Source organism: Pempheris klunzingeri, chromosome 8, assembly GCF_042242105.1.
Source record: "Pempheris klunzingeri isolate RE-2024b chromosome 8, fPemKlu1.hap1, whole genome shotgun sequence".
NCBI lineage: Eukaryota > Metazoa > Chordata > Actinopteri > Acropomatiformes > Pempheridae > Pempheris > Pempheris klunzingeri.
Genome location: NC_092019.1, coordinates 18,570,579 through 18,584,107, shown reverse-complemented (window position 1 = coordinate 18,584,107; position 13,529 = coordinate 18,570,579). Strand labels below are relative to the sequence as shown.

The window sequence follows — 13,529 nt, the reverse complement described above, 5'->3', positions numbered from 1 at the left end:
GAGGCTGTGTTCAGGTAGGGGGTCTTGCTGTGGGGCCTCTTTTTGTCCGGGACAAAAACCAAAATGGTGGAATAGCGGTGGAACAAAAGGCACATGGGGGGGGGGGGCCAGGAGAGTGACAACCTGTGCTGAGTAAAAACATCCTGCTGGCACACACACACACATGCACGCACATTAATCCCTAATTGAGTGTGTGTGCAAGTGCCCACTCACTACACTTCCGGTTGCAACTTACATTTCATGGAATCCTTGGCCCCATTACCCTGATAACCCAGACCCACACCGCGCACACACACACACACGCACGCACACACGCACGCACGCACGCACACACGCACACACACACACACCAATGTGGGGGAACACATCTGTCATTCCTTTGTTTATTGAACATTACAAGATGATAGAATTCAGCCTCCTACTCCCTTGATATCTTTTGACACTGAAGAGGAACGCATTGTCAGAAAAGGTTTAAAAAAAAACAAACAAATAGATGAAAAAACATAAACGCTGAATGGGGGAGTCGGGCTGGATATTGAGGAAACCTTTGGTAAGGGCAGAAAATGTCAGGTTTGACAAATGACCTTTTAAACATGGAGCAGATGTAGAGAGTCATGTACACTGTGGACAGAGGGCAGCTCAACTGTCTGTCTCTTACCAGCTAGTAAAAAGATAAGCGTCACTGCTCCATACTGTTAAAATTAAACACTCACATTTTCACAAGTTTAAATCAAAATCTGGAAAAAAATCAAAGCCATTCCTAAAGAGAATTTTGCTGTGGCGGGAAGATGGAGGAAAAGTACTTTTGGGATGTGTAATATAGCCCCAGAGGAAGGAAAAAAAAAGAGAAAGGACAGTGTACAAAAGCCTTTGAGATGAGGTGAAACAGATTGGACAGAAAAAACAGTAAAGTAGAAAAAAAAACTGCAAATGAGGAGAAAGCAGGGAGTAAAGAAAAATGTGACAAAGACAGAGAGGAAGGGAGAACAGGACACGAATTACAGGTGTAGAGTTATGCATGCATGACATCACTGGACCCCTCCTCCAGCCCTTGGGAATGGGCACCTTGGAAACGGTCGCTAAGGGAACAGAGTACACTGAGAGAGAGAGAGAGAGGGAGAGAGAGATAGAGAGATAGAGAGAGAGAGAGGGAGAGGGAGAGAGGGAGAGGGGGGGGACAAGATGGTCGAAAAAAGAAATTCATGAGGTACAAGACAGATAGCTAATGAAAACATTGAATTCAACCTCAGTAAGAAAATGGGTAAGGGGGGGTCATGTGGTCATTTCCTAACAAACCAGCATTTACCTTCCTCAGATCCCATTGAGCAAATGGGCCACCTCTGCTCATAAAGGGTGAAAAAGCAAGCTCCATCACAGCTAAAGCCTGCATTGTCCTCCTCCCCCATATACTTTGACCTCTCATCCACTCCAGTCATTTAGAGAAGGGAGATTTAGTGCAGCACCTATGCAGCGTGATGGTAAAAACCGGCACATGATAGAGGGGCAGAGATGGCCTCGGGTCTTCAGTTTAACACGTGGAGAACTATTGATGGAAAAACACGGTGATAGACAAAGAGAAGCCGGTGTAGTGAAATGCTGGCTGTTAATGTATATGGATGCTTCGAGGTCATTTCTACCAAGAAACTAGAAGAACGGTAAGTGGATTGAGAAATTGAAGTTAGCACACAACATCCACTTTGGTCTTTTGAAGAGTCGAAGTAATGAACACCCACGCCCAAACCCACACTCGCATAGCAGCTGAATGGATTCCTCGCCTTTGACCAGTAAACAAGTCATTCCAAGCTCCCAACTTCCATGCCTGATCAACATTACTGCATACTATTACTACATCAAAAAAAACTGCAGCTGCAAAAAACCCCAAAATATATTTTGCATCACCAAAGAGTTTATGCACATAACACCTACATTCTGCATTCAGCATATTCGCAAAGCAGTATCATATAAATATCAAAAGCTTGGATTTGGTATGCAATATAGATTTGGTATGTATGCATAATATGTGATCAATATCTGTTGCTGAATAAAACATGCTGCTGGCTTTTGACAGGCCGATTTGAAATGGAGATGCTATGCGAATACAAAAGCTTCAGTGAGATTGGCCCTGAACCCTCCACATACCAGCAGTTCACATTTAGACGCTCTCACCTGCACTCTCCATAATGCATGAACTGCCTGAATATATATCACCCCCTGCACAACTCACACACACACACACACACACACACACACACACACACACAAACAGAAAACAAACACACACAAAAACAGAAAACAAACACACACACACTTCAACATGCACGATAATGCAGGAACACATTAGTGTGTGCACAATGACAGGGGCTTATACACACAAGATAGCCATGCACACCTACACGCCGGCACATACCCGAAAATACAAACTCCATGCTGAGAATCTGATATCATACATGTAGAAAAGAAAGAAATGCAACAAAAAAAAGAGAGAAAAACAAAACTTTTCTGTAATCTAGAACTAGCGTTTCACCCTTAAATGATCTATTTTCTATTTACTGACAGAATTTTGCCAGCAGTGAAAATACATAACTATTTTAAAAGCTTTGATTGCTATGAAACATGTAGGGTCCACATCCAGTAAAAAACAAAATGAAAAAATAAAAATAAAAAAAAACAACAAGACTGTTTTTCTTCTTTGATCAAGTGGTGTGAGACACACAGGCAGTGCTTAATCAAAACACTGGTAAGCCATCCTGAACTTCCAGGCTTTCAGCAGCAGGAAACAGGGTCAGGGTTGCTGAACAACTCAGTGTGAACTGGTCTGGAGTTTGTGTGTGTGTGTGTGTGTGTGTGTGAGTGTGTGTGTGTGTGTTTGAGACAGGAACGGCTTGTGCGTGCATGTGTGTGGGTCTGCTCTTTGTTTGCCAGAGACCATGTCAGTGGTGTTTGTGGGCTGCCAATTAACACACACACACACTGTTTTTGAAAGGTAGAGTCAGCCGAAGCGAGGAATGAGGAATGGAAAGTTAGAAAAGTAAAGACAGTGGAACAGTTGGTATTACAGCAGGGGACATTACGGCGGGGCAGATTATGATTTACATTACATTACGTTCTTATGATAGCCAACAGTAAATATGCATTTACAGGGCAGTATGTCTGTTTTAGAAGACAACTGAATTTACTTTGTGCTTCTATCTCTCTCTGTCTCTCTGCCCCTGCTGGTCTTTAACCTTGGCCTCTGGTTCTTCTGCCTATCGCAATAAAGTCACCCCTCCTCCTCTTTACCTCTCCCTCTCTCCCTCTGTCTCCTTTCTTCCTCCTCCTCTCCTCCTTCCTTCTGTCTCTTTCTGTCCCCCCGGCACCACTGTTGTCCACTGTTCCACTCATTCATAGTAAACACTATTGATTTTCAGCAGGGAAAATAAAAAAAAAAGGCCATGAATTTTAATGCCCCTATCTGTCCCCTTCTCCATCTCTTCCTATCCCCCCTGCCTCTCCCTTCCCTTCACCCCCCTCCACCTCCACCCCCACCCCTTCTTTCCTGAGGGGAGGATAAAGAGATGGGGATCGTGTGTGTATGTGTGTGCCGCATGTGTGAGTGTAAGGTGGTAGTATACGGGGGGGGGGGGGGGGGTTGCATTTCTCATTTCCCAGCTGTGCCTCTCTCACACAACTGCCACCCCCCCGCTCATCCCCTGCACCTCTCTTTCTCCCTATCCTATGCTCCTCTACTCCTCCGTCCTTCTCCTTGTCCCTCTGTCGCTCCCCTCTCCTCTCCACACTAGCTTCGACTCTGGGGAGTGGAAGCAAACGGAGCCCTCTCTGTCTCTCTCACACACACACACACACACACACACACACACACACACACACACACACACACACACACACACACTGATCGTCATACACAGATGGGGACTGTACCTTCATCCTGGGTTACACGCACTTAAACAATCACAAGCACCACCACCCCTTGGTCAAGGCCACACTCAGGCAAGACAAACATAAACATATAAATGCCCTGATTTACACACACATAAACACACACACACACACACACACACACACACACACACAGGCACTTTGAGTGACAGCAGTCATTCCCGTCACCACATTTCAACAGCGGTGGAGTATTTAAACTTCTTTGCATCTTACTCTCCTCCCTTTTCTTTCTAATGACTTCCTGTTCTATCCTCGCTCCTCTCTCCCGTTGCATTCATCTACCTTCGAACGCCCCCCCCAACCCCTCCCCCTCCTTTCTTTTCTCTACCTCCCTTGCCAAGCCTCTCTCTCTTCTACTCTGTGTATTGATTTTGCTATAAGCGGTGTCCCGTTTGCGACAGGTTAGCGCAGACAGACAAAGGCAGACTTCATCAACCAGCGTTAAACACAGGAGCCACGTCCTCAATAATCACTCCATCACACAAAAGACGAGAGAGAGAGAGAGAGAGAGAGAGAGAGAGAGCAGAGTGGAGCATGCAGCGAGTATTGACGAAGGAGAAGAAAAGGAGAGAAAAAAGGGTGTTAGAGTAATTTCAAGGTTGCCTTTTTGTTTTCTTTAATTCATAAGGAACAGGGAAATATTCCACCTCCTTCAATCATACACACGTGAACAAACATACAAACGAACAAGCTCCCTTCCTGTTTGTTACATTTGTCTGTTTCTCTGAGAAGCACTCTTACACAAGCCCATTTCATTAAAACTTGGCACTTGGCACATGTTTAAGTTTGAGGGATGCTTTGTGTTCAGTGCAACACGGGCCAATTAGTATCTTATTAAATCTTTGGCTAGTTCCAAAGGAGGAATTTTCCTCTACTAACCTCATTATAACAGTGAGCGTATGTGGACTTTGCTTTTTTTTTTAAAAACAGTCAGAATTTATGTGTGTCTTTGTGTGTATGCATGTGCACGCATGCATGTGTGTGTGTGTGTGTGTGTGTGTGTGTGTGTGTGTGTTTATCTGTGTGTACGCAGACAGTTTTCATCTCCACTTAATCTCCCGCTCCTAATTCAGAGTGTACATTGAGCCGCCTAATAGGATGTGACTGGAGCGCCTGCTGCAGCGCTAGCTAGCTAGCTGCTAATGAGAGGGCCGCCACAGCCGGAGAATCAAAGCGCTTCATCAGCACTCCTAATTACTGTAAACCTCGTTAGCTGGCTGGAGAGCTAACATCTGCTCTCGCTAACAAAGTGCGTCCAAATATAACACGGACCTGCCCTGGTGTGCCCAAATGAGAATCAAAGACCATGCTGCTACCACACCCAGCGTTTTTATTGTTCTAGTCTGTGTTGCAGTTGTAATGACAGCAGATGAGGTTTGTTGCTACTTGGGTTGAAATGAAAAGCAGAGACAAGTCCAAGTTCAGTAGTATTTACATTGTATGACACTCGCAACAATTTTCTCATACTGTGGTGACAGAGGGCTGTTAGAAAGCCTGTCTGTGATGTGCTATAGTACACTGAGGTCTGAGGGTGCTAATGTTGCCCATCTACGAAGCAGCAGGTGTGTGGACAGCAGGTTTCCATGTAGCTCTGTCTGTTTGCCCACTCACCCCCTCTCTATCTCTGATCAAAGCACTTCCTTTCAACCCCCACCCCACAACCACCTTCTGCTGTTCCTCTCTTCCTCCTCCACCTCCCCTGGCCTCCACCTTCTCCCCCCATCATAATTTGACTGATGATTACACTTGTCACTCAAGGCAGCATGTGGCCAATTAGAAAGAGGGGTGACGGGGAGGGAAGGGGAGAGCAGGTTGTGATGAAGGGGGTGGGCAGCAGGAAATTTGGATTACAACTTTTCATTGCTTGTTCCACTCAGGTAGCCTTTTTAGCTCTTAGCTGTGGGAGAAACAAATAGCCGTTTCTGTTCAATTTTCCTTAAGAGACTCAAGAAACATCCAAGAGCCGCTCTTTCTCTCCTTCTTTCCGACGCTCCGGCCTTGTCTCACACTCTCTTGGCCACTTCAGTATCTCTCCATGTTCCAGGGTAATCACAGACTCATTTAAAGTCACTTTTGTAAACTACCTCTGACTGGTGGTTAAGAGTGCGACCGCAGACCAGGCTTTTATGGGCCTTAATGTGTCCTACAGACACTTTGGCAACCAGGCTGCTGCTGCCAAAGATGCGGGGAGAGAGAGAGGGAGAGAGAGAGAGGGGCGGGGGGGGGGCATATGAGGCCAACAGCCATGGCGACTTAACCAGGCTGAAAAAAGGGGGAACGAAAGAGGATGAAAGAGGAGGGAGGGAGAGGGATGTGCACAACAAAATGGACAGAACATGGAAGCGTCAAAAGAAAGGGGAGAGAGAGGTCACTTAGTCACTCCTTCGCCCCCCCCTGCTCGGGCCTCCTCCTTCGCCCCTTTTACAAGCAGACAAAGGGACAGAGGGGTGCAGCCCTTGTACAGAAGAAGGAGGGGTTAACGCCTCCCTCTGTCATCCCCCCTTTCTCCTTGCCCCCTAATATTTACAGACAGCTAGTGGATATTGTTTGTATGGATAGACGCAGGTAGAAAGGGAGCTCAGCTGGAGTAATTAGCAGTGCACTGGAGGAGGTGTCAAAATCTACAATTAATTAATTCAGGCAGGAAAAGAAATATATTGGAATAAGTTAAAATTCTATCACATATTTTTTGTTAACTCTGGAGTATTTCTAATATCTTAGCACATGCTTTCACAAGCAATGAGAAAAAGAGTGGGACTGTGCACTTATAAAAGAAAGGCAGAGTAAAAGAGATTGCACAAGGGAACGAGAGGGAGAGGAGGTGGTGGAGTACAACAGATTAATTTCTGAACAGAGAGCTCATGCCAAGAGAAGGATGGAGAGCAGGAAGGATAGAGGGGATAAAGAACAGGGAAAATGCAGAGAAGAGAAAGAGAGGAGGGAGATTAAACATGCATTCAACTCTCTCAAAGGGCTGCGCTGCTTTTGGAGAGGCTCCGTTGTGCATGTGTGTGTGTGTGTGAGTGTGTGTGAGCTGTGTGTGTAAGCACTCCGGAGAGTGCATTTGCGATGATGTGACATTGCTTATAGCAGACGTGTTCGCTGCCTCCGCCTCAAAACCAGAGCGGTAAGCACTCTCATCCAGCCTCACTCTGAAGGACAGCAGTGGAACCCCAAAGGTTAATAGGACCCCTTCATTACCATAAATCTTATCAGCTAAATGAAATGGAGAGAAGAACCCCTGATTTAGTCCGCCGCTCTAGTGGGCTAAGGGGAGCCACCCAATCAAACCCCTGGATTTTATTGGTGTTTTTTATTATCTAAATGTATTGGCACATGAGCAGGGTGGCAGAGGTGACAGCTTGCGGCAATCAACAACAAAAAAAGACAGCGGCTGGAGAAAACACATTGTTGGTCTGTTTATGAGACCACAGTCATGTCAGCAAAAAACCCGTCCAGTTGTTGCAAGTTTTGCTGCAATGAAACGCGTGAAGCTTTGGTCCGTCTGACCATGGGAATGCAGGGAGTCTGCCGCCGAGCATATCCACTGTTGCTTGAATAAATCAGGCAATCTTGGGTGAAAAATAGCACTAAAATCAGCTAATCAAGTGTTCAATATGTTCAGCGGGAGTTCAAAGGCTTGTTTTGACTGCCTAGTCTGATGTGGGGTGATTGGCCGCATGTGGCGAAAGCCCTCTCCAACCCTGATCACAGCCTGGCCACCTCTGACTGAGCGTCCACACATTCGCACTCAGAGGAGAACAGGACGTCCCCCATGTGGAGGTCAAGTATGCTTGACTTCTCAGTATGTACATCATCTGTATGTTATTGATAGAGAGAGAGAGACAGAGAGAGAGAGGCAACAAGAAAGAAGTATAAATCAATACGCAGAATGGAGTCAGGTGGTTTGTATGAGTTTATTCCTGCTGATGTGTTGATTAACTGCCTGCACACACACCCGCACATGCACACGCATGCGCGCGCACACACACACACACACACACACACACACACACACACACACACACACACACACACACACACACACACACACACACACACACACACACACACACACACACACACACACACACACACACACACCATCTATCCCTCTGTCTGTGTGTTCTCCAGGTGATAGGTCTGATTAAGTGGCCTGCTCACCCGGCCCCTGATTAGGACTAATGCTGGGCTGTATTTCACTGGACACACCGACCAAGTGCACAAATTATCCCTGAGAGTGTGAGTCTTTGTATGTGTGTGTGCCAATCTGATGACATAGTGTGTAGTGAATTCAAGCTCTTTAGATGATGCTGTTGCAGTGTCCTGCTGTTTGTGCTCTAAGTGTCTTTGTTGGACTGTGCATATTTAAAAGCACATGTGTAAAGGTCATTCTTTGGTGAGAGTGTTTATATGTATATGGTGATAGTTATTAATTCACTAATGGCTGATTGGGATGTACTGTTTGTGCAATGTGTGTGTGTGTGTGTGTGTGTGTGTGTGTGTGTGTGTGTGTGTGTGTGTGTGTGTCCTGTTCCCCAGGAGAAACTCAATACCACTCACTGTTGCTAATGAGCTGTGGGACCTCATCAGCATTAATACTACATTAGTCTCAGTCAACACACACATCACTGCATACACACACACACACACACACAAATCCACACACTATATATAAATACAATCAACTGGCACATATGGACACCTGTGCAAATCCATAAAACACAGAAAACAGTTAATAGGATTAAAATTTTCAAACGTCGCAACAACACAAATGAGTGTTATCGTCACACACTGGATTTCTTTGGATTAATCTAAAACCATGTAACAGGTTTAATTCCCTAATGCTTTGTATCAATTTAAACAGAATACTGTCACCTGAAGTACAGAAGAGCTGCTTGCATGCTGAGAAATTATGCAATATTGTCATAAACAAGCATTTTCTGTTGCCAGACGATTTTATTAATGTCCTATGATTTCTTTAATTTTTTTTCTCTTTCAAATTCTGTCTCATTGCATACATCAGTTTAGTCTATCAGTTAAACGCAAGACGTCACTGCTGCGTCTCCTTTGGACATGGTCATGTTGCGAAACTGTGACGGGGGCATCTGCGTGAGCCTAATATACGTAAATAGCCGAACCCATTAGCTCTCGAAGCATTCTGCCATCAGCCTGCTGCATTCAGGGCCCTGTGGCTGGCTCATATACTGCAATCTAATTCTACTACCACAGGGAGAGGAGAGGAGGGAGAGAGAATTGTATTGTGACAGAGAGCAGGAGGGAGTGGGAGGGAAAGGGAAAAGAAGAGGAGAGAGAGGGCCACAGAGAAGGAGAGAGGTAGCTTAATGCAATAAAGCATGTAGTATTGACATCTTTCTCGTGTCTATTGATTCCCCATTATGTTGCTAACAAACCCAGGTTGACATTTTGTCATTTGCAATCATGTTAACACTGCGACTTGCACGCTCCCCTCCACAAACCGATCTATACCTACACACACTAGTTTGCACGTGTGCTCATGCTTGTGCGCAGATATACACACACTCTCTCTTTCCCTCTGCAAATGGGTAAGCACATGCATGGCCCCACATCATGCAGCCACTGTAGATCTGTGCCAGCGCCCGATACACACTTAGAAATGTCTTGAAAGTAGCCAGGAAGCCAGACACGTAACTGTAGACATACTGATTAATGGATTAAGGCTGAGCATTTTATTGGAATGCACTGCTTGGAATCAAACATCAGACAGGCCCAACGTGATGAGGAAAGGTTAAGGGAAATACAAATGTCCATATGGTTAATGTTACTCTGTCTTACATTCAGAGACAGAAACAAAGTGAGTCTGAAATATGAATTCTTTCTGTGTGTCTGTGTGTGTGAGAGACTGTATACGGTAGAAGATGGTGGTTAATGGTGTGTGACAGAAGGTGCATAGCTGAGTTGAAGTGAATCTAGGTGTTTGTGTATGTGTGTGTATGAGAGAGTGAGAAAGAAAGAGAGAGAGAGAGAGAGAGAGATGGGTGGTGGTAGGAAGAAGGGGTGGGTGTGGGGGGAGGGGCAGAGCGAAAAAGCAGTCTCCTGTCCCGTTGATGTCCCATCATATCATATCATATCAAACCCTGCGCTGTGTGAGAAACCTGTGGTCTCTCCTGTATGTCCCATTAAACTTTCATACGCCAGTTAATGCTGATGGCTTCACAAACCACTTTACTACACATACACACACATACATACACACACACACGCACGGCTCACATAGCAGTGGCCTGACCTGTAACTTCACAGACACAATGGCATTAAAAATAGAACAAAACCTGGATCAGTTACACCGGCTCGCTATCCAGGTGGAAAACGGTCTAACATGCTTGTTTTATGCTATATGATGGTCCATCTGTTTCATGACAACGTGTTTGTGTGTGTGTGTGTGTGTGTGTGTGAGCCCCCACTGGAGTTGTGCATGAGTGCTCGGGGCCTGTTGTAACATGAAAGAGAATGAAAACACAGGGGGCAGAGAAGGGTCAGGTGGGGCTGAGTCAAACACTCCTGCTGTGACCTCTGACCTCGCACAAAGCTCCAACTCAAATGAGTAAAGGAGTTGCTACCAGTCAAGGAGACAAGTTAACTGAGTCAAGAGCCCTACAACTCCCCTGAAAGCCTGTGTGTGTGTCGGTATAAAAATGTCCAGCGTGGACAACCAGTGGAGGCTGGGAAAGCACAGATTAGAGCTCAAGGGCACAACGACTGAACTAGACAACAAGTTACCGAAGACGCCTCTGTGGTGTAGCAACTCTTAGTATATTTGGTTGATTTAAAAAAAAAAAAGTGATGCCGTCCTACGTTGTTTGTCAATGCACAATTCTTGAGGATACAACAGCGCAGTCCCGTTTCAGTCCTGAGATGCTGAACCGACCCTGCACCCTTTTAGCGACAACCCTTTGAGTTTGAAAAGGACAGCACCTTGTACTGTGTTATCAAAATGGACTAAAATCAGCATAGCGTTGTAAATCACTGTTATCCTACCATCTAAGGGATCCAGCAGCCTGTGTACACATCCCATCAGTTTGCCTGCTTATTCAGATGCTGGCCCTGGCCCGGGACACTGCAACATAATGGCTCATCCGTGGTTTACTCTCACCTCTCAGGCTCAAACTGGGTTTTCCTCTCCCTCCTCGTTTTTCACTCTGTCATCTACTCTTACTTTCACCCACTTCTCTCTCTCTCCCGCTCTTTCTTTCCACATTTTTTTTTATCTCATTCTGACATTCGCCATTTTTCAATGTGCGGAGCGTGAAAACTCCTCCTCCCTGGTCCCCACTTCTTCCCCTCATCCTCCCCCCAACCCCTCTAACCTCTCCTCTCTGTGTATATCTCTTGAGATACGGTGGGTAACAGGTCCCTCTCATCCCTCTACTCTCCTTTTCTCTCCCCCTCCATCACCTAGCCGTTCACTGTCACATGCTGTGCACTGCTGACTGAGTATGTGGAGTAAGGGTGAAGCCTGGCATCACTGAAATCAAATGGGCTTGAACTGATCTGGAAATGAGAGCGGGGCTGTGCAATGGGGGGGGGGGGGGGGGGGGGGGTTGCCTGCCCCTTTAAGAGTCCATCCACCGGCTAAGGTGCACACCATCCACATTTACGCATCATTACGCCCTGACATGCAAGTTGCTGTATGTATATGCAGTAGTGAATATCTTCAATACTGAAATATGTAGGAAATAAACGCCACGTGACACCACATGTCCCTAACTCCACTATACAACAGTGCAGTCCTTCAGTCTGCACATAGAGGACAAGAAACTCATTAAAGCCAGCGCATCCCTCTCTCTCCAAAGATGTAGTTGGGGGGGAAAGGGCTGCACAGCTGTTGCATGTCTGAGAAACAGCCGAAGCTGGACTGAGCTGGGGCTCTCTCACGGCGACAGTCAGTGACACACTGAAGCCAGCCTGGTTGCTCCCACCATGCGTCCTTTTATTCCGCTTCAGCGCAGATGAAACGCAGACGGCGCCCCAGCCAGCACCCTCCCCCTTCCTGACTCCACACTCCCTCTGCTCCTCCGCTTTCAACCGTGCAGCAGCCAAGCAGCGATGGGACGGAGAGATGTAGTCACTGGAAGTCTATTTCCAGTAGTGTCTGCAAAGACGCGAGCCTTGTCCCCTAACCAGCATGCAAGTCCGACCAAAAGCAGTCACCACGGCGAATCAGAGGTGTTCTGCAAGCTTAAACCTGAGTCATTAACTAGATTATATGCACGAATAAAGCACAACTGCAAAACAGTAGCCCGTGAAATAAAACTAGAGAATAACGGTGTTTTCTCTCTCTCTCCTCTCGTTCGTTCGTACTCCTCCGTGCACCTACTCTCTCCTTCTATCTCCCCCTCTCCCTGCTTCCACCGGCCCAGGAATCGATCTCCGCAGGATCGATAAGTTGGCATGAATATTCCCTGCCTGCCGAGAGTCTAGTTGGGGAGAGACGGAGGCTGAGGCTCAGGCGGAGGCAGTGGAGGAGAGGGGAAGGATGGGTACGGAGACAGGAGAGAAAAATACTCGGAGAAAAGAACATAGGCGGTGAGGAAATTCACCAACACGCGGGCGGGACGGTGGCGCATCGCTCCACAGTAAGGACAGCAAAAACGGACATTTTACGCAGTTAATTTTCAGTCAGTCTGGACACTCCGGCGCGCTCGGGGAAGCTTCTCTGATTCGAACAGCCGCCCCGCAAGCGTAAAGGACTCCGTTTAAGCCTTCAAAAGGAGCCGGAGGAGTGTGAGTGCGTGTGTAAGTGGGTGTGTGAGCCGACAGCTCTCCCCGCTGCAAGTGCGTCGGCACCGAGCAAGGCGGGGCGGGTCTGCATGGCCGAGTCTGACCGACATGGAGGATGTGTAGCAGGGAGAAGAGAAAAAAAATGTCTTACCGGAGTTGGAGCGGAGAGCCAGAGGGGACTTGAGACGCCAGGCGTTGAGGTCAGGGGCAGTTCTCTGAAACACGAACGGCACCGGCAAGGGAACAAACATGATCTTCCTCCGGCTTCTTGTTTTGATGCAAATAACCTGACAGAAATACTGTAATAAGCTCTGTCCTCTTCTGAAGCTTCTGTACCGTCGTCCGTTTCTCTGGTAGACAGCTTTGGGAAAATATTTGGTATGGAGAGCTCACAACATTCGCCGTTAGGTGTGTACACATGTAGCCCAGCTGCGCACTTTTATTTACATGTGTGGACGTCGACTGGTGGCCGGCATTAGTTTTGGTGTAAATGTGCATAGAACATATATGTAGGATGGTCCCCTTGAGTGCAGCTTACAGTCCAGACGAGCACACAGACGGACAGACGGGAGATCGGACTTCTGCAGGCTACAGGAAAAGTTGTGTGTTACAATTACAGGCCTATTGTGTTAGTTTTATAATAAAAGGCTGTGTGTCACCTGCCTGTCGTTGATGCACCTGCGTCTTTCTGTTACCTAAAGCGCTCTCCTTGAGTAAACATAGAGGCCCGGCAGCTTATTCTATCCTCTCAGTCCTCGCCAGTTAATGTTTCCTGTAGGTGTGAAAAGGCATGAGAACAGTCGCTAGCCTACTCCTGTAGCATCACCGGC

General features: G+C 46.7%; 1 protein-coding gene across 1 annotated transcript in view; it reads right to left on the bottom strand.

The window, feature by feature from the left end:
• The window catches only part of pou2f2b (POU class 2 homeobox 2b), a 38,145-nt gene extending 25,195 nt beyond the window's left edge, over positions 1 to 12,950 (bottom strand). Inside the window, exon 1 of the mRNA XM_070834824.1 lies at positions 12,851 to 12,950. Coding sequence (XP_070690925.1) covers positions 12,851 to 12,950 — 100 coding nt within the window. The remainder of the gene's footprint in view (positions 1 to 12,850) is intronic.
• Positions 12,951 to 13,529: the final 579 nt, after the last annotated feature.